This window comes from Pongo abelii, chromosome 2 (assembly GCF_028885655.2).
Source record: "Pongo abelii isolate AG06213 chromosome 2, NHGRI_mPonAbe1-v2.0_pri, whole genome shotgun sequence".
NCBI classification, from domain to species: Eukaryota; Metazoa; Chordata; class Mammalia; order Primates; family Hominidae; genus Pongo; species Pongo abelii.
Window position 1 is genome coordinate 11687964 of NC_085928.1, and position 20542 is coordinate 11708505.

Below are 20542 nucleotides of genomic sequence, written 5' to 3' on the forward strand. Positions count from 1 at the left end.
GTTTAAACTTTAAATAGATTAAACAGGAGAGTTTAATCCATTTACATTTAACTTGCTTACTAATAAATAAAGATTTATTTCTGCCATTTGTTTTCTGCATGTCTTATTTTTTTGTTCCTCAATTTCTCTATACTGTCCTTTTTTGTATTTGGTAATTTTTTTTGTAGTGTATCACTTTGATTCCCTTCTTTCTTTTACTGTATGTTTTTAGTTATTTCTGGGTTGTTACTTAGGGATTACAATCAACATCTTAAATTTATAACAAGGTAGTTTGAATAATATCAACCCAGCTTCAATAGTATAGAAACACTCTCGTTCTATACATCTCTTTTCCTTCCCCTTTATAGTGTTACTGTCACAGTGTACATTTTTATACATTGTATACCCATTAATATATATTTAAAATTACTGTTTTATTCACTTGCCTATTGTCATATAGGAAAAAGAGAGAAGCTACAAACCACAATAAAATACAATAATATGGACTTTCATACTTACCTATGTAGTGGCCTTTACCTGTGTTCTTTATTTTTAATTGTGTCATCAAGTCTGTGGTACTTTTATCTCAGCCTGAAAGACTCTTTTCAGCATTTCTTCTAGGGCAGGTCTACTGGTAATGAATTTCTTCAGCTTTTGTTTTTATAGATATATCTTAATTTCTCTTTCATTCTTGAAAGATAGTTTTGATGGATATGGAATTCTTGGTTGCCATTTTTCCCCAAAACTTTTAATATGTTATCCAACTGCTTTCTGGCCTTTAAGGTGTGGAAGTCAGCTTTTAATCTTATCAAAGATCCCTTGTATATAACAAGCCATTTCTCTCTTGCTACTCTCCAAATTGTTTCTTTGTCTCTGGATTTCAACAAGCTGGGTGTAATGTGCCTTGGTGTCGATCTCTTTGATCCTGCTTGGACTTCATTCATTGTATGTCTTAGATGTTTATATTCATTTCTTTCCTCATGTTTGGGAACTTTGGAGCCATTATTTCTTCAAATACATATTTAGAGAAACCTTTTTCTCTTTTTTCCTCTGGAGCTCCTGTGAGTATGTTGGTATGTTTCATGGTGTGCTATAAATCCTTCAGGCTCTTTTCATTTTTCTTCATTCTTTTTTCTTTCTACTCCTCAGACTGGATAATTTCAAGTTTGCTTATCTTTCCTTCAGCCTGCTCAAAACTACTGTTGAACCCCTTTAGTGAGTTTTTTGTTTGTTTGTTTCAGTTATTGTACTCAAGAATTTCTATTTGACTTGTTATTATAGTTTCTGTCACTTTGATATTCTCATTTTGTTCATACATCATTTTCTTGATTTCCTTTGGTTTTTTGTCCATAATTTCCTTTAGCTCATTGAACATATTTAAGGCATTTGACATAATGTCTTTGACCAATAATTCCAATATCTGATCTTCCTCAGGGATACCTTCAAATTCTTTTTTGTTCCTGTGACTGGGCTCTTCTTTCCTATTTCTTCATATGTTTTGTAGATCTTTCTTGGTCCTAACTGGACATTTTGAGTGTTATGTTGGGGTAATTCTGGAAATATATTTCTCCCACTTATTAGGGATTATTGAATCTTCCTTGTTGAGGGCTAGAACCATCTGTTTGTGACTTTTCCAAATTATTTTTGCAAGGTGTGTTCCTTGTTGTGTGTTGTCATTGAACTTTCTGTTCCATTGTTCCTGCAGTCAGCCAGTGACCTAACAAAGATTTCCATAAATGTCTGGCTACCAAAGTGGAGGGAAAGTATTGCCTTTTAAAATCTCCTAGAAGCTACTTCAGCCTGTGAGGGTTGAAACAATGACTGCCAGCTTTTGTGATAGCTTCTCAGCAATCAAAAGGAATATGAGTGCTCAGGACACAATGCTGGTGGTCAGAGGACAAGGTCCTTATTGCCCACCCTGGCTTCAGCAAGCTGTGTCTGGAATATGATCCAGCCCTGCTTCAACTTTTTGTGGCAGAGGTGGGAGGTGGGGGGTGGCAGCCAATATCTTATGAGAGGCTGAAATTCACTGAAATTGATTGACATTTACCAGCTTCTTTACCAGTCTTTCTCCTTGGTGCTGAAAGCATTTGACTAGACCCCAAAGTTCCAACATATTTGATTCATGTAAGTTCAATAGTTATTTAGGTAAGGGGATACATTTTTGGAGCTTCCTGTTCTGCCATCTGCTGTCTAGACATAGGCCTTTATTTCTTTTGGATAAATACTTAAGAGTGAAATAGGAAGTATATTTAATTCTTTAGAAACTGCTAAACTGCTTTCTAAAGTGGTAGTACCATTTACATCCCTGCCAGCAGTGTGTGTAAGCTCCAGTTGCTCAGCGTACTACATCTTTCCCAATAGTGGGAATGGTCAGGCTTTTAAATTTTAGACATTCTAATAAATATGAAGCTATATTCCATTGTGGTCTTAATTTGCATTTCCCCAGTGCCTAATGATGTTGAGTGTCTTGTCATATTCTTATTTGCCATCCATATTTCTCCTTTTGAGAGGCATCTGTTCAATCTTTTGCTCATTTTTAATTAGGTTGTTTGCTTTCTTAGTATTGAGTTTTGAGGGTTCTTTATTCTGAATACAAGTCCTTTATCAGATAATGTAATTTGGAAACATTTTCTTCCAATCTGTGGCTTATGTTTTCATTCTTTTAACAGAGTTTTTTGGAGATTATTATTAATCTGCTAATTATTATTATTATTATTAGGTGGGTCGTCGTATTTACTCATTGCAAAATGGCAGAGCAGCTATTATTATTTCTGTTTTATAGGTGAAGAAATTAAGGCTTAGAGGAGTTAATCATTTGCCCAAGGTCACAAATTAGAAAGTAATGGAGCGAGAGTTTGGACCCAGGACCATCTGAGTCCACAGCCTGGGCCCTTCTCCCCAGTTCTGGGCTCATGGCTACCTCCCGGTGCTGGGATGGAGCCTCTCTCTGGGGTGTTTGGCCCCACTGCCACTGCTGCTAGTGATGCAGGCCTGCTGAGCCCCTCCCATGTCCCCATCTTTCCATCTCCTTCCTCCAGGCTGGTGGAGGAAGTGAAGGAGCTGTGTGATGGCCTGGAGTTAGAAAATGAAGATGTGTACATGGCTTCCACCTTTGGGGACTTCATCCAGCTGTTAGTGAGGAAGCTGCGAGGGGACGATGAGGAGGGCGAGTGCAGCATTGACTACGTGAGTGCTGGGCCCTCCCTGCAGCAGGCCCTGCAGAGCCCTCAGGCAGCTGCATCTATGACTACATAAGACAAGAGGGGAAACTGAGCATTCAGAAAGCCAGGGCCCCAGGAGCCCACCCTGCAGTTTCCCACACTCTCCCTGCACCCGGGATAGCCTGGGGATGTCAGTACAGTGGGGCCAGCTCGCCAGAGGATGTTGCTGTCTGATGCTCAGGTCATGGGCCAAACTCTGAGTCCCAAGGCATGTGATCAAGATATTAAGAAGAGACTTTTAGTTCCCAGTAAGGAAACAAATAATCCTATACATTCAACTTGTGTATATGGAAGTGTGACAAGTAATTGAAAATCTGTTTTTTAAGGAGATTAAGAAATCTTCCCTGAGCTATCTTGGTAGATTGCCACCTCCCATAAGAATGGGCTTTGGCATAGTTTGTTTGGCTGGTAGATTGGAACAAAAGTGGGTGAAGAAAGTAAGGGGCCAAGGTGGACCCCAGGGTGTCCTTGGGATTGAGGACAAATGACTGACGAACAGACTTCAGGAGGAGGATCATATCCCAGAGGAGCCTGCATTCAGGGAGGAATTGCTAATCCACAGGGATGTGAGTGGTGGGTGGTGGCATGTCTGGGGATTGCCAAGGGCCTCACTACCCACTGGCATTTTCCTCTGTCTGAGAGTCCTCTTAGCCCACCCTAAGGAGGCTGAGGAGCCAGCCTAAGGTGGCACAGGGAGTAGGTGGAGGCGCAGGGCTCCCTCCAGGCAGCCTGGCCTCAGAGCCTGTCCTTTGTCTCTCCCCTGCTCAGCTGTTGCCCACATGCAACTCTGAAGCCCCAGGAGGCCCCTGGGCAGTGCGTGTGTGTGACTGTGTGGCCATCTGTGTATGCCTCCTGCACCCTGCATGGGTTTGTGCTTGTCACTGGCGCCTTTCTTTCAGGTGGAAATGGCAGTGAACAAGCGCACCATCCGCATACCCCACCAGCTCTTCATTGGGGGGGAGTTTGTGGATGCCGAGGGCGCCAAGACCTATGAGACCATCAATCCCACCGATGGAAGTGTGAGTGCAGGCCCAGCACCCCTTCTCCACATTCCCCAGCCTCCCTGTCCTTCCTTCCCTGCCCCCACTGGCCTCTGGGGGTCCTGACTCTGAGAGTCTCTGCTTGGACATGTGCCTTTGAGAGGGACGGGAAAGAATGCCAGGTCATTTCCAGCCCACCCTACTGTAGTGGAGTGGAGAGGAGGTGCAGGGTGGTGGCAGGTGGCAGGAGGGCTCAGAAGGGTCTTGCACCTGCTTCAGAGACTGGGAACAGAGTTCCTCCTACCCCAAGGAAGAAATTAGGCCACTGCCACACCTCCACACTTCAGCAGTAGTCCCAGTGTGAGACTACCTTGTCTACTACTTGAGCCCTCCACCATTAGGACATTCTTCTTCGACTTGAGTCCTGTGTTCTCACTCTCTCTTGACTGTGACCTTGTGGCATCATGAGCCAAAGCACGCCTATGGTAGATACACACATGAACATATCCGAAACACAGGTTTCAAAGCAGGGCTTGCTTTTATGGCTGCACACTGACATTTTTCTATCCTGTCCATCCTATAGAATCGGCTGAGTCCTTGCAGAAGACAGAGAGCACACTCAAAATGAGTCATTTGAGGGGAGTTAATGAAAGACTCATCTGCAAAGGGAGAGGGAGGGGGTTAGGGACACAGACAGGACAGTGCAGTGCCCTTGGGATGGAGCATCAGGAGGGGCTGAGGATGGGGCCTTGGCAGAGGGGGCATGGCTGTCTTGTGGCAGCAGACAGGAAGCACTGGCTTTGCCCTCCCTGGGCTGCCCTCACCACACCCCACCAGCTCCCCTCACCACACCCAGCAGGCACCGAGGTGAGGGAGCCTGCATGGATGGCACACTCAGGGCAGGAACGGGGTGGGGACCTTGGGGTGTAGACACACAAACAGCCCTCTCCCAAGCCCCTGTCTTCCCTTCCTGCGTAAGCCCTCCCAGGGCTGTCCTTTGGCCATGCTTCTCCACACCTGCCCATGTGGCTGGGGGCCACCTCGGTGGGGCCCCAAGAGGAGACCAGGAAGCAGGCAGGGGTGTCTGTGTGCAACTGGCTTAGGGAGAACTTGTCATGGCTCTGCTTCCACTATAGGTCATCTGCCAAGTATCCCTGGCCCAAGTCACCGACGTCGACAAGGCAGTGGCCGCTGCCAAGGATGCCTTTGAGAATGGACGGTGGGGGAAGATCAGCGCGCGGGACCGGGGCCGGCTGCTGTACAGGTGGGAGCCCAACATGTACCTGCCAGCCACTGCCACCATCAGCTTCCGGGTGGCGGGGAGGCACTTCTGTGGAGGCCCCTTTACCTGCCAGGAGGAGCTGGGTCCTGGGGAGGCTATGGGACCGAGGCCATCCGATGGACTAGGCTGGGGCTCCTTGCCTGAGACTCAGAAAAGGCTTCTCAGAGGAAGGGATATGAGAAACAGGAGGCATTTCAGCAGAGTAGCCTCAGAGGAGGTGCCTGGTGGAGGTGAGGAGGTGTGGAAGCCAAGGGATGCTTCCAAAGTGGGCGCAGGCTGGGCCTCCCAGGCAGGCAAAGCACTTCCCTCACCAGCCTGGGCTGGAGAGGATTTAGCTCCTGCACGCAGAAGACAGCAAGGGCCAGAGAGGGGCTGGCCTGGTCTCTGCTTGCTCAGCCTGGCTCTGACTACTGCAATCTATAGGTTTCACATTTTCTATTAAAAAAAAAAAAAAAATTAAGCCAGGGAGAAAGGGGCCTTCTCTCCTTAGTTCCAGTTCAGACGTCTTAGGCAAGGACTTATGATGACTTTAGCTTATGACCTTAGAGTGAGAGGAAGGCCTGGAAGAGAGGTGCTGTGCCCCTGGAACCACAGGGCCTGGTGGGAAGGAGCAGTCACCCTCACAGAGGTGGGGTGATGTTCCTGGGAGAAGGGAGGGTGCGGCCAGATGAGCCGAGAACACAGGTGTCTTGGGGCCTGGCTCTTTCAGTGGGGTCCTGGGAACCTCTAGGGGTGCGAAGCCATGTTATGGTGTGGTCCCAGCGAAGCTCCGCACCTGGCAGGAGAGACCCTGCCTTGGCCTTGCGATCAGAATAGCTTCTGTTTCTATTATACTCCAGAGGCCAGAAAAGCCGGGGCAGCCCAGCAGCAGGAAACTAGAGAGAGGGGTTGCAAGAGCATGGTTTGCAAAACTGAATGGAGATTAGGGTTGGGGTGGGGAGGGCTGTGGGGGCCAGGCATGCCCACCCTTTCATAGGTTCCAGTCCCCTTTGCAAGCCCCTCAATTCTAGAAAGGCACTGGCCGCGCCAAGTGGTCCCTAGAGCTCCTGGAGGTCAGGAAGAGCTGTGAGACAGGCACGACAGGTGGCGGGAGAACCTCTGGCCTGGGCCCTGCGTGCGCGTTTGGTGGACCGCACGGCCAACAGCGCGTGTGGGGTCCCTCCCTGGGCCTCTGCTGCCATCTGGTGGCTTGTGTCATAACAGATCCTACTCACCCACAATGACAGTGATGGGGGCACCCTGGGCAGCTGTAAGTGGACCCGTTCCTGTCCTGTGCAAACTCTCAGGCCCCGTGGAGACCTGGGAGTGCCCATTACTGGTTCTGCCTCAGCTCAGCACAACAGAGGCTGGGTCTAGGTGTCCCGGAGGGGGCAGTACAGGAGCTCCCAGATAAATGGCTGCAGAGCACCCTGCCAGGGTGGCGGGACCACTGTGGGTGTTAGGGAACACGAAATTCACTGCAGGAATCAGACATTACACAGTTGTGGAAGCTAGGAAGAACGATCCAGAGGGAGAGTTAGACAAGGTTCCTAGGCAGTCCCCTGAACTCCTGGTGGACAGGATAGAACCTCCAGGGAGTAGGAGCAGCCGTATCCAGCTTCTGAGTGGGGCCACAAAGAGGAGCTCCTGAGAAAGACCGTGGGGGAGCTGCTGGCTCTGCCCAGATACCACTGTGGTCCATGGTCGAGAATCTGATGGTGGTCCAGGCTATTGGTGGTCAGTAGGGCCAGCTGAGCCTGCTGGGCACCCTTGCATCTGCCCTGCAGACCTTCAGAGGGAGATGGCAGCAGCTTCACTTCTCCTGCACTGCTACCCTGGCACCCAGGGACCGGGCTATGGGGAGCATGGGTGCCAGGGTGTGAATTCAGCAGCCTAACTGAATTGACAATAGAATAGTCCTGCAAGGCAGCCTCTCAGAGCTTCCCGAATAGTGCACTCAGGTGATGGCTACTTTAGAAAGTGTGTCCTGGGAACTGGATTGATGACACAGCCATGTCACACACAGGTGGAATTATCTAGAAATGTGGGGGATTCAAAGGATTGGGGCTGATGAAGGAGAAGGATGTGAGCAGGGGAGGCATGGCACACCACAAGCTTTAGTGGGCTGCGGGTTGAACAGGGTTGCAGGAGACGAGCAGTGAGACTATCCCGAGGCTGCCGTGTGGGCTTCCACATCCAGGTGACACAGTGATGCAGCGGGAGCCTCTGGGTCTGAGGGCTGCCAAGGGCAGTAGCAGCTTTCACCTTATCACTGCAAGGCCCTGTTTTATCAATGGGCAACAACTGCTGGTTGAGGTTCCTCTGGGTATGCAAAGCAGCAGGCCCTAAGTGGCTAAAAACGCACCTGTTTGGGCTACTTTAAGCCTAACTGGGAGTGGGAACATTTGAGTTTGGTGCCAGCAGGCTTTGGAGCAAATGGTTCTCATTTATTTAACAGAGGCAGCTCCTGTCTTCACAGCTGGGGAGCCCAGTCCTCTATCGGCCGCTAGGTGGTGTTTTCACTATTTGCTGTACAAAATCGGTTTTTCTCAGGAACCGATTTACGCATGGGCTCTTCTTGCCCAGGGTGGCCTCGCTCAGTCAGTTTTATGCAGCAAACCTGAGCTGAGTGCTTCCCAGTGCTGTGCCGGAGCTGGGCGCCACAGAGAGCAGGGAATCAGACAACGCCCTGCCTCCTGCAGCCTGGATTCCAGTGGGCAGGCAAATCGTGATGAAATTATCATCTACCTGAATGTCTGTTACAAACTGTAGTGGTGGGGGAGTGAAGAAAGGCAGAGGAAGCTATCAGAGGATGTAACAGGGAGCTCCAATCAGTCAGAACATGGGTGGGGATTCGGGTCGGCTTCCCAGAGAGTACAGCATTTGAGTCTGTGTCTGAAACAAGTACAGAAGGCTGAGAGGAGAAACGGGAGTGTGGAAAGAGGGCCCAGACATACAACACAGCCCCCAAAAGCCCCAAGGCAGGAGGCCTGACTGACCTGAGCACCTGGAAGAGGCTGATGTGAGGAGGAGGAGGGAGGCAGAGGGGCTGGGGTCTTGTAGCCCCAGAATGAAATGGAAATGGCCAGGAGCTGCTCGGCCAGGCACAGAGTTGCAGATGCATCCTGAGTGGCGTGGACAGCTGTCACGGGTCCTGGTGGGTGTAGGCAGGTGAGGACTGGAGCAGGCCTGGGGTGCATGTGGGCTTTTCGTGGTGCCTGGATGCAGAGGGGAGCAGTGTGAGAAACGGCTGGCAGGCTTTGGTCCCACACTTGCCTCTGGGCCTGAGCTGCCCTGTCTGCAAGGCTGAGTTTGCTCTGGGCCTGTGGTCTCCACTTTCCCTGTCCACCCTCCCCTTAGGGGATGAGGGGGCACCCTCATAACTCCCAGGCTGCCCACAGCTGCACGTCCGTCAGAATCAAGGGAGGGCAACCCGACCTTGGCATGCTCAGACTGAAGCCAGTCTGTGTAAATGCACCAGCCCCCACGTTGCTCCCTAGTCAGCCCTCCTGTGATGGGGATGGGGTCACCTCTCCACCTCTGGAGATGCCAGCCTCAGGAGCATGCGCCCACCATCCTGGACTGAATGGTTGGTTTATTGGTGCTGGAAAGACAGACGGACTTTCTCCTGGTTCAAGCTTTCCGAAGACAGGAAGGGCGGCCTCTTGGGCCGTGACCCCATTGCTGTCTGCAGCAAGTGGGTGAATGCCTCTGCAGGATAATTTCAGAGGAATAGGATAAAGTAGTGGATCCACAAATACTTCAGGAAGGAAGGGAGGGAAGATCGAGGAAAGGAGAGAGGGACAGAGGGTGTCATCCTCACAGCTATCCGGTGGAGTAAACGGTGCTGGCCCATTGCACGGATCAGAAACGGAGGTCCACACATCTGAGAGTGGCAGACCTGGGGTAGAGGGCAGGGCCCCAGCTCCTTGAAGAAGGGCCTTGTGAGGGCAGATGAGGCCATGGCAGGCCTGATCCCACCTCCTGCCTCCCCTCACCCTGGCCAGGTTGGCAGATCTCATGGAGCAGCACCAGGAGGAGCTGGCCACCATCGAAGCCCTGGATGCGGGTGCCGTCTACACGCTGGCCCTGAAGACCCACGTGGGCATGTCCATCCAGACCTTCCGCTACTTTGCCGGCTGGTGTGACAAGATCCAGGTGGGGCCCAGGCTCCCACCCAGTGTGAGAACACACAGACTGGCCCAGCCGTATAGGGGAACTCCAAGGGCAGCACAGTCGTCTGCATGCTGCACAGCAAATGACCACAACTGGTGGCTTGAACACCTGTTTATTAGCTTGTGGTCCGGCAGGTGGGAATTCCAGGTGGGCTGGGCTGGGTTCCATGTCAAGGTCTCATAAGGCCAAAGCTAAGGCGCTGGCCGGACTGCGCCTTATCTGGAGACTCTGGGACAGAACCTGCATCCAGACGAGTTCTGGTGTTGACAGAGTTCAGTTCCATGTGGATGCAGGGCTGAGGCCGCAGGTCCTTCCTGGCTGCAGGTCCCTGCTCAGGGCGCTCTATCTCCCAGCGGCAGCAGGTCACTCTCGGGCTTGGGATCCCTGTGACACTCTCTTCTGCCTGCTTTTCTGGGGGCTCCTGCAGTTATTCTGGGCTCATGGGCACTATGTCCCCACCTTAAGGTCAACAGGGATAGTCAACACCTCACAGGAGGGAGTGTCACTGTATCTTCAGGCTCCTGCCATCACTTGGAACCTGGGGGCCATTTGTAGAGGCTCCCTAGGGAGATCCACCCCTGCAGGGCTTATGGCGTCTCTGCCAGATCAGATCTGGGCTCCGTGGTTCCTCCTCTCCACCAGGGCATGACAGCAACAAGGGAGGTGGGCTGCCTGGTGCCCACCCCTACTCTGCTGCTGTGTAACTTCTGGCTGCGGCTGGACCCCCCAAGGCCTGGGCCTTCTACACATGCTCAACTGCTTAGAGCTGTGGGGAGGGGAGCACCCGGCCCCACCCCCACCCTCACCCTTTCTTGCTTGAATATCAAAGCTAGAGGCTTTGCTTGTACCAGGACCAGCTTCCACCCAAGGGCTCTGCCTGCCAGGCTCAGAGTGGAGCAAACACCTTGCCCCTCCGGCTGCCCCCCTGCCTGTCTCTCAAGCCTCAGGTCACACCTAAGCTGGTGGCTTTGACTTCCTCCTGGAGACCCTAGTGGAGACTCGCTGCCCAGAGGGGAAGGGGTGTGGACCCTGGGCCCCTGGGTGACTGCCCCTGTTCCTCTTCCAGGGCTCCACCATCCCCATCAACCAGGCCAGACCCAACCGCAACCTGACCTTGACCAGGAAGGAGCCTGTTGGGTGAGTTCCTGCCCAGGGCGAGGTGCAGCCTCGCGGTGCTTTCCACACAGTACACAGAACTATAGCACAGCCTGCGGGAGCTCATAGCACCCTGTGCGTGCATTTATCAAACAGCCATCCATGTGCTTCTAGAGCACCTGCTCCGTGCCAGGCACTGTTGTAAGGACTTGAGGACAATTGTATTTAATCTCCCAGTAACACTGGATCAGTCAGGTCCAGGGTGGAAAACAAGAGTAAACCCAGGCCGGGCGCAGTGGCTCACGCCTGTAATCCCAGCACTTTGGGAGGCCACGGCGGGCAGATCACGAGGTCAGGAGATTGAGACCAGCCTAGCTAACACAGTGAAACCCTGTCTCTACTAAAAATACAAAAAATTAGCCGGGCGTGGTGGCGGGCACCTGTAGTCACAGCTACTTGGGAGGCTGAGGCAGGAGAATGGCATGAACCCAGGAGGCGGAGCTTGCAATGAGCCGAGATTGCACCACTGCACTCCAGCCTGGGAGACAGCAAGACTCCGTCTCAAAAAAAAAAAAAAAAAAAAGCGTAAACCCCAAAAATGTCCAAAATGGGTATGGCGGTCAGTGTTCATAAAGATGAGGAACTCCTGCACAACACTGAGGAACAGGAAACATAGAACAAAGGAGGAACAGGCAGAGGATGAGAGCCGCTCAGCAGGAGTGCGGACCCTGCTGGACGCCAAGCATGTAGGCGCCGTGGGAAATGAACCTGGCGTGAGGCACCTCACCTCGCCACCCAGTGACCCCAGGGCAAGAGTGGGGAGAAGGGCTTGGACACAGCCACAGGGCTCGGAACACAGCCACAGGGCTCTGGGTTTTCCCTGCTAGAGGAAACTGGGCAGTGACCACTCGAGGTCATACGTCCTGATTTGGCCCCAGTCCTGGTGAGTCACTCACATGCGTGCCTGAGGCAGCTTACCCAAGAGTGCATGGCTACTGTGCTTTGCTGGTAACAGCAAACACCAGAGCAGCAGGTGCTGGTACAGCCCTGATCCATGATCTGCACTGAGGATGCGCCTGCAACTGGACCTAGAGCGCCTCAGCCCTGGGTCCACCCTCACTGCACCTGCACGCAGTGCCACAGGAGAGCCTGGCCAGGGTGACCTGAGAGCAGGGCCCAGCTGGCATCAGCACCACAGTCATTCCCGCCTGCTCTGTGCCCCTTGCAGGGTAGGGGACCTCACAGCTGTGGGCGTGGCCAAAGGCCCCTCAGCTCCACCTGAATGTTGGAGTGTTTGCAAGGAGAACATGCTCCAATGTCCCTGTGTCACTGACAGCTCATGCAGATGAACAACCAAGTCCTCAAGCATGGGCTGGAGGAGGCTCCTGTGGGAAAGTGGGCTGTGGACTCTAGAGCCCCAGAGAGGAGCCAGGCTGCAGGTGGAGGCATCGCCTCCAGGGTCCCCACAGAGGACATTGGGCAAGGTCTGCACATGGTTTTGGTTGTCCCAACAGAGGGGGTAATACAGTACAGCCCCCCACAACAAAGAACTGCCCCGCCCCAAATGTCAGTAGTGTGGGAGCTGAGAAACCCTGCTATGGGGCAGTGGTCAGAGACCTTTATCGTGATTTGAAAGGGGCTGGGCTGGGCTGGGCTGGGCAGGGCAGGGTGGGTCATGGCCCACCTAGGGCCACAGGTCAGAGCCACACTTGGGTCTGTGAGGCTGCCCACCCTCCCAGCTGCCAGCATGGGGTTGGGGGGTGTCCACCCCCATCAGACTGAGGAGGAAACGGACACTCTGTCACCCAGAAGCATCCCTGTGTCACCCTGTGAGGCTGGCCTTGGACCTGGGACTCTGGGCGCCCGGTCGGCACCCCAGTGTGAACACATCCTGCCCTGGGGCCTGGTCCCAGCAGCTCACACAGACCAGGGCTCCCCCAAAGGCAGGCAGGCAGGGCCACTGCTGACCACGCACCTGGTGGGCCGTGATTCTGGAACTAATGGTCTCTGCCTGGCAGGGAGGCCGCCAGGGCCTCTGGGCTTCACCCCTCCCCACCTTCACAGCGGACCTCGCCTCAGTGGGAATGTTCTAGAGCCAGAACCCAAGGTTGGAATCCTAGCTCCTCCCCTTTCTAGGGCAAGCTCCCAGCCTGTCTGTACTCAGTCTCCCTAACTGTCAAATGGTAATAAAACAGTCCTGTCCTCACTGAGTTGTTTTGATGGGTGAGCATCAGGTGTCTAGAGCACAGCGTGCTGTGAAGGAGTTAGGAGGGCCTGGTGAAGGAGCCATGCAGGGCCGGGCCTCCTGGGTGATGGGGCTAAGAGGAGAATTCTGTATGTGGTTCTGATAAGGAGCAGGATCCAGCTCTTTCGGATGTTTGTATTAGGAAATTTACAAGAGACTGTGTCACTGCTCCACTCGGAATTCTTGGGTGGCTTCCCAGTGCCCTTGACATGGAATCAAACTCCTCACTTGGCCATGCAATCCCGGCCTGGCATCCTGGCCCCCTCCCCAGTCCACTGTGGTTGGCTGTGCTGGCCTCATGGATCCTAGGCCCTCCACACTCATGCCCCACTAAGCACTTGCACCTGTGTCCCACCTCCAGCCCTCACCAGCTGTCCTCCAGCTCTCATCTGTGATGCATCCCCCAGACCTCTGCTCCCAGCCTGCCCTCTCTAATTTATAATCCCATTTTATTCTCTGTGTGAGCATTCAGACTGATGCTGCCCTGTGCCCATGCCTGTCATCATCCCAGCACACCTGCAGTGTCCCATAAATACTGCAGAATGACTGAGTGATCAGACCTAGAGAGCCCCAGCCCTGGGTCCACCCTCACTGTGCCTGCATGCGGTGCCAGAGGAGGGCCTGGCCAGGGTGAGGGGCTGCCCATCTCCTCCCCTGGCCAGTGCCACAGCAACCTCAGCAGTGAGGCTGCAGCTGCCTTGTGGGGGGCCCTTTCCCCTCATGTCCTCAGCCGCATCCTGGCCCAACAGCCACTCAAGCTCCCTAGTGAGCCGAGCATTTCTTGGGGACACCAAGAAACCTTGCTTGGTGTCCCCTGCCCAGGCTCCATGCTCCCAAGAGAGAAAAGGAACTCCACCTTCACCATCCACGCAGCTCCCCAGGAGTGTCAGAGGGCAGAGGAGGCACGGGCTCAGGGCCGCACAGCAGGAGAATGGCCCCGAGGGAGGGAGGGATGGGCCTAAGACCCACGGGGTGGTTGTCTCACTGGATGTCCACTCAGTCTCCCACTAAGAAAGGCCACTAGGAATCAGAGGCAGCAAGGCTAATGAAGGTCGGTTCTCACAGCAGCTGGGCAGGGAGGATTCACCTGGGCCTGGGTCCTGCAGCCCTGCTCCTTTGAACCGGTGCCAGGGCTGGCTCTGCACACTCCAGTCCTGGGGCTTGGCCTTTCCCCTAACCAGTGAGTGTGGGCGTCAGTTCGGGCTGCTGTAGAAGGGACCACCAATCCAGGGCTTAATCAATGGAAACTTGTCTCCTGGTTCTGGGAGCTGGAAATCTGAGGTCAGATGTGGGCAGAGCTGGTTCTGCATGAGGGCTGTGAGGGTCTGTCCTGACCTCTCTCCTGGCATCTGGTGGCTGCTGGCGACCTTCGGCCTTCCTTGGCTTGCAGGGAGCCCCTGTCTCTGCCTCATGCCCTCTTGGCATTCCCACTGTGAGAGTCTGTCTCTCCATGTGGTGTTCCTTGTATGAGGACAGCATTCGTCCTGGATTAGGGGCCCGCCCACCCCAGTGCTACCACATCCTAATTAATTACAACACAGCAATCTGGTCTCCAAACAAGGGCATGCCCTTAGACTCTAGAGATTAGGGCTTCAGCATACGAATTGGGGAGTGGGGGCACAATTCAGCACATAATTGTGGGGCTTTTCTGATGTGTTTTCTTTTCTGAGCTCCCCTCAGCCTCGTTCACTGTAACCAATGGCCTTGCCTGCTCCCTGGGAACACTCAGCAGTCCGTGCTGTGCTCCCAATCTCCTGGGTGCGTGTGGGGTATGGGGCAGCTCCCCTATCTCAGTGCTCCCTGCTGCTCCCCCCTGATGCCTCACGTGGGTCCTGCCCACCGCCTGGGTCTGGCTAAGCAGCTTTCTTTTGGGGAAACACCCTGTGATGGTGGTGGGGTGGTGACAGCACAGCCTGTGGTCTACAGGGCTCTGTGTGGATGTCCTCATCTGACTGTCCAGCGCTCACCCAGAGTGGTGCTGTATGAGGAGAAGGAAGCGCCACACAGGATTCATACCCGGCCAGTGTGCCTGCTGGTCCCTGGGACTCTGCAGCCTCCCCAGTGCCCACAGTGCTCTGAGTATGAGGCACCTGTGCCCAGCCAGAGGGTCGCTCTAGAACCCAGGGTGGCACCGGCACTGGGCACCATGGCTTCACACAGAGCACCCTGACCTCATCAGTGCTGCCTTGCTGATTCTGTCTTCTCTTCTTGAGGACTGACACCTGGCCTCACACTCTGGAGGACCCTCTCCAGGCCCTCCTGACCCACCCCTGGTGACCCCTGACCCTCTTTAGCTCCCCCTGGCCTGTGTCCTCACCTGTGCCTGCCTGCCATCACCCTCTCTCATTGCCTGTGCCCCAGACAGTTCCACAGCTTCCATCAGAAACGGTCCAGTGTCCCATGCCATCCTGCCCTGCTAGGAAGAGGGGCTGCTGCCAGACCAATCCTTACTGTAGCATCCAGGACAGAAAGAGCAGGCATGAGCTGCCTCTCAGAGGGACCTTGGGTGCCTTATCAGGAAGCCTGGCTTTGAGAGTGGATGTCACGCCTTGAGTGAGGTGGAGGGAATTGGCAGGTCCACTGTGGGCCTGGTGGAGAAGAGGGACAAAGGGCAACCTCTTTTGTGCGGCAGGGTTTGTGGCATCATCATCCCCTGGAACTATCCCCTGATGATGCTGTCCTGGAAGACAGCTGCCTGCCTGGCTGCTGGGAACACAGTGGTGATCAAGCCTGCTCAGGTGAGCGTGGATTCACTCTGGACAGGGCCTGCAGGCCACAGAGAGGATCAGGAACTCACTCTATAAGGGAGGAGGGGAAGGGCCTCTCCTGGCCACACGGGCACTGGAAGAAGGGTCCTGCTAATGCCAGCTGCCCTCCACGGGCCCCGCTCTCAGTAGGCAGAGGCGTATATGGCAGGCAGAGCTCTCCAAAGCAGACTCTTTTTCAGCCATGGCTGCTTGAGGCCATCTGGCTGTGCTGGAACTTGCAGCTGCTCGGGTCAGCAGAGGCAGGGATTTCTGCACTCTGGATTCATGGAACAGAAACCAGGCCCCATGCTCTAAGACAGCCTGAGTAGTCTATCCATAAAGCTGGTGCCATGTCCCTTATGTGGCTTCTGAGACCAGAAGTCATGGAGAGAAGCAGGGTGAGCGGTGGGATTCGTGGTCCCCATCCTTGCACACAGAGGCTACACAGTGTGGTGTCTGAGATGTGTAGGTGGGGGAGTAGAGGCGGGATATCAAGGGTCACCCAGGCATGCTGGGAAGGTCCTTGGGAGTGAGGACACACCCAGTGAGCCTCAGTTTCTTCATCTGTACATTGGCAATGACAGCCTTCCCGCTGCCTGCCTCCCAGGATGGTGCATGACATGGCAGGGATGGTGTGCCCAGGAGGGCACCCACTCGCCAGCTTCTTTGGGGTAATTTCGTGGCAAGGGCATTGACGTAATGAAAAACAATAATGATGGCTGACATTGATAGTATTTACCCTGAGTCAGGCATGTCTCAGGCATTTCAACATGTATCACAAATTAGATAGTAATTTACGTGCATTTGCTTATTCAAGCATCACAACCACCCTCTGAGGAGAACTTAACCTCTGGCTTTATGCTGTGCAGAAGGGAACCCAGGCCTGGCCGGGGGCTGGAGCCCTGCCAGGAGGAGAAGCTAGGGCACCAGAGGTTGGCCCACCCTGATTCCCAGCTGGTGCTGTGGGCACGCCGGCTGGGCAGGCAGGGCCCCCTCTGGTGGCTTTCCTGGGGTCTTCCTGGTGCCACAATCTGCAGCTACTCCTCCCTGCTTGCTGCTGGGCTGCTGGGAGAGGAAGGCAGGGAGGGAAGGCAGAGCCCCACTTTCAAAAACCTCCTTACCCAGTCTCCTTTCCTGGCCCCACACCCAGGTGACCCCACTCACAGCCTTGAAGTTTGCAGAGCTGACATTAAAGGCCGGCATTCCCAAAGGTGTGGTTAACGTCCTCCCAGGATCTGGTAAGAGCCATTGTCGGGGGCAGGGCTAGGGCTTCTGGCAGCTGGAGATGCCATTGGGCAGAGCAGGCCCTACTGGATAGGGGCGTGAGGGCAGAGCAGCCTTAGGAGAGCCCAGGCGGGGGCCAGCCTGTGACAAAGGAGGCCGCTCCTGTTGGGGAGAGCACCTGCACCTGGAAGGGCTTTTGTCTTCAGATGCCCCAGCTGAATGTGTTCGCGCGTGCGTGCGTGCGTGCGTGCGTGTGTGTGTGTGTGTGTGTGTCCGCGCGCCCTGGAATAAACTTGTTACTTGGGAATTATCTGCCCTTGGAAGTTTGAGATAATTTTTCTTTAGAACATTTCAGGCTTAGAGCATTTAGGGAGGTCATACATGAATTACTTTTTAAGTTTCTGTTGTGTTTAATGGTCTAGTTTATGGAAAAGTCCCTTCTTGTGCAGATTTCAAATGTATTAGCGTGAAGTTGTTATAATAATCTCATAATTTTTATCTCCTTTTTGGATTTTCCTTTTGATTGTTATAATGCATTCTTTATATTTTTCCTTTCTCTCTCTCTTTTTAAGTTGATTAAATTGGTGAAAAGTTATTGCTTGTTTGTCTCCATCCTCCACCCTAAAAAAATCAAATACAGCTCCTAGATTTCCTTACCTTTTCCATGGCTATTTTTATACTTTCCCCTGCTTTTATTATTCCCTTCTGTGTTCTCCTGAATGGTTCTTCTATTTTTTTTTTTTTTTGTAGCTTTTTGGGTTGAAAGTTTAGTTCATTAATTTTTTTCTGATTCAAATAAGGAAAGCATTTGAAAAAGTTTTAGTGATGGCCAGGTGCAGTGGCTCACGCCTGTAATCCCAGCACTTTGGGAGGCCAAGGTGAGTGGATCACCTGAGGTCAGGAATTCAAGACCAGCCTGGCCAACATGGCGAAACCCCGTCTCTATTAAAAATACAAAAATTAGCTGGGCATGGTGGCAGGCGCTTGTAACCCCAGCTACTCTGGAGGCTGAGGCAGGAGAATCGCTTGAACCTGGGAGGTGGAGTTTGCAGTGATCCGAGATTGTGCCACTGCACTTCAGCCTGGGTAACAAGAGTGAGACTCTGTCTCCAAAAAAAAAGAGTTTTGGTAACACCTCGCACCTTGTGACTGACACTTTTATCATTCATTATAAATGCCCCTGTTTATCTTTCATGATAGTTTTTGTGTTAAAGTCAATTCTGTCTGTTATTAGTATTACTACACTAGCTTTCAAATGGTTGCTGTTGACATGATATATATTTTTGCATTCTTTTACTTTCAACTCGTTCATACTTTTGAATCTAAAATATGCCCCATATATAACATATAGTCAGATCTTATTTTTTATCCAGTCTCATAATCTCTGCCTTTTGACTGGAGACTTTACATTAATATTGATACAGTGGGTTTACCATTTTACTTTTCATTTTCTATGAATCTCCTGTCTTTTTTCCCTCTGTTTCTCCTGCTGTACTACTTTCTTTTGCATTAAGCGAATATTTCCTAGCATAACATTTTAATGCTTTCAATAATTTATTTTCAGTATACATTTTCAGTTATTTTCTTAGTGGTTACTCTAGGACTTATCATATACTTATCAAAATCAACTTCAGATTTATAGGAACTTAATCCCAGTGAAATGTACAAATGTTACTTCTGGATAGGTCTGTTATCTTCTCCCTGTTTGTGCTAGGATCACGTATTTTTGTACACATAGAACATCTATATATGTTACAAACCCAATAATACATTGCTATATATATTACTTTATATAATTTTACATCTACTAAAGAAACTGAGAAAAGAAAGGAGAACAAGTCCCTATGTGCAGAGTTTATATGTTGTCTGACTCACAAGTTCTGGTCCTCTTCAGCTGGTCCTATGGATTTGAGCTACTATCTGGTGTCATTTCCTTACTCCATTTAAGTTTTATTCCCACCTACCTCCTTTCTGCTTTTATTGTCCAATATGTTACATTTTTATTTGTTACCCCACAATTATACAATGTATATAATCATTTTATACAATCACTTTTTAAATCAGTTAAGAGAAGAAAGCAAATAAAATATGCATTGATACTGTCTTTTATAATTACCTAATTACCTTTACAGTGCTCCTTGCTTTTTCCTGTGGATTCTGACTACTGTCTGTAGTCACTTGCTTTCAGCTTGAAGAACTTCTTTTCGTATTTCCTGTAAGGTGGGTCTGCTAACAACAGATTATCTCAGTTTTTGTTTATCTGGCAATATCCTCATTGCCTCTACTTTTTGAAACACAGTATTGCTAGATGTAAGATTCTGGGTTGACAGTTTTGTTCTTTCTTTGCACTTGCTCTGTCTTGTACTTTGAATACAGTCATGCATTGTCTTCTCTGTCTGGCACACCTGAGGTAGAGTCTTCCCCTTATGAGTGCGGTCTGGGCGGAGGAAGGGGCCCCAGCATCTTAGCCATAGTCACCAAGAACTTAGCTTCTGCAACTGAGAGTTGGCGGAGATGAGAGGCCTTGGTGGCCTGCACCTCCTGGTGGATGCCAGCTTCCTTCGCTGGGAGCTGAGAGGGAAAGGAGCGCTGCCTTCCTGGCCACACCTGCCTGGAGTGGAGCTTCCCTCAAGGGGAGGGAGCAGACTGTGCCTTCAGTGCCGCAGATTTTCCCTGCTCTTACTGAGAGTCAGATTTTCTTGAAGAATGTTTCTCCATTTGTCGTATGCCCTTAGAACAATTTCCAGGGAGTTTAAGTGGTTGTTTTTAGATCATCTTCACCAGGATAGTGGTTTCCCTGGGGAATTGTCTGCAGGGCTCCTCAAGCTGGCCTTCCAGAAATGCACTCCTGCCTCATGGCTTTTGAGCAGGTTGTATTCATTTTTTTTATTACTCTTAAATATCATATAGTTGTAGTTTTGGTCTTCTCTCTAATGCAGTAAGTAGAAAGAGATTTAAAAACAATTGCCAAGTTGTTTTTTTGTCTAAAATTTAAAATTCTGTTCTTATATTTCTAATTGTATTATGTCATGATCAGATACTATGGCCTGTATGTGAGTTTGCCAGGGCTGCTGTCACCAAGCACTGCAAACTGAGTGGCATAAACCACTGCAAGGCAGCGCCGTGCAGCTCTGGAGGCTACAAGTCTGGATGGAAGGTGTTAGCAGGGCCATGCTCCATCTAAAAGGTTCTAGGGAAGAATTCTTCTTTGCCTCCTCCTAGCTTGCAGAAGCATCATCCCAATCTGTGCTTTCTTCTTGACATGGCATTTCCCTGAAGGTATGGTGTCTGTGCCCAAATCTCCCATTTTTATAAGAACACCGTTCATTTTGGATCAGGGACCACCCCAGTGACCTCATCTTAACTAATTTTACCTGTACTGACTTCATCCCCAAATAAGGCCACATTGTGAGGTACTGGGGGTTAGGATGGTGACCTATGAATTTCTAGTGAGTGTCTGGGGGAGGCACAGTCCAACACATAACAGCTTGTAAAAATTTTGTTTTCTAAAATGGAGAATTTTCGTGGTCTGATATATGATCCCTTTTTGCAAATATTTCTTAAATAGCCTAAGAGAGTGTTGTTATTTTTGTTACTACTATTATTATTAC

The 20542-nt window shown here is 51.4% G+C and overlaps 1 protein-coding gene across 5 annotated transcripts in view; it reads left to right on the top strand.

The window, feature by feature from the left end:
- ALDH1L1 (aldehyde dehydrogenase 1 family member L1) overlaps nt 1–20542 on the top strand; it is a 77880-nt gene that overhangs the window by 40180 nt on the left and 17158 nt on the right. For all 5 annotated transcript variants that reach the window (XM_024244023.3, XM_054550247.2, NM_001131999.1 and 2 more), the window contains 7 exon segments: nt 3021–3168; nt 4103–4222; nt 5320–5447; nt 9452–9602; nt 10687–10757; nt 15593–15698; nt 16858–16945. In XM_024244023.3, coding sequence (XP_024099791.2) covers nt 3021–3168; nt 4103–4222; nt 5320–5447; nt 9452–9602; nt 10687–10757; nt 15593–15698; nt 16858–16945 — 812 coding nt within the window.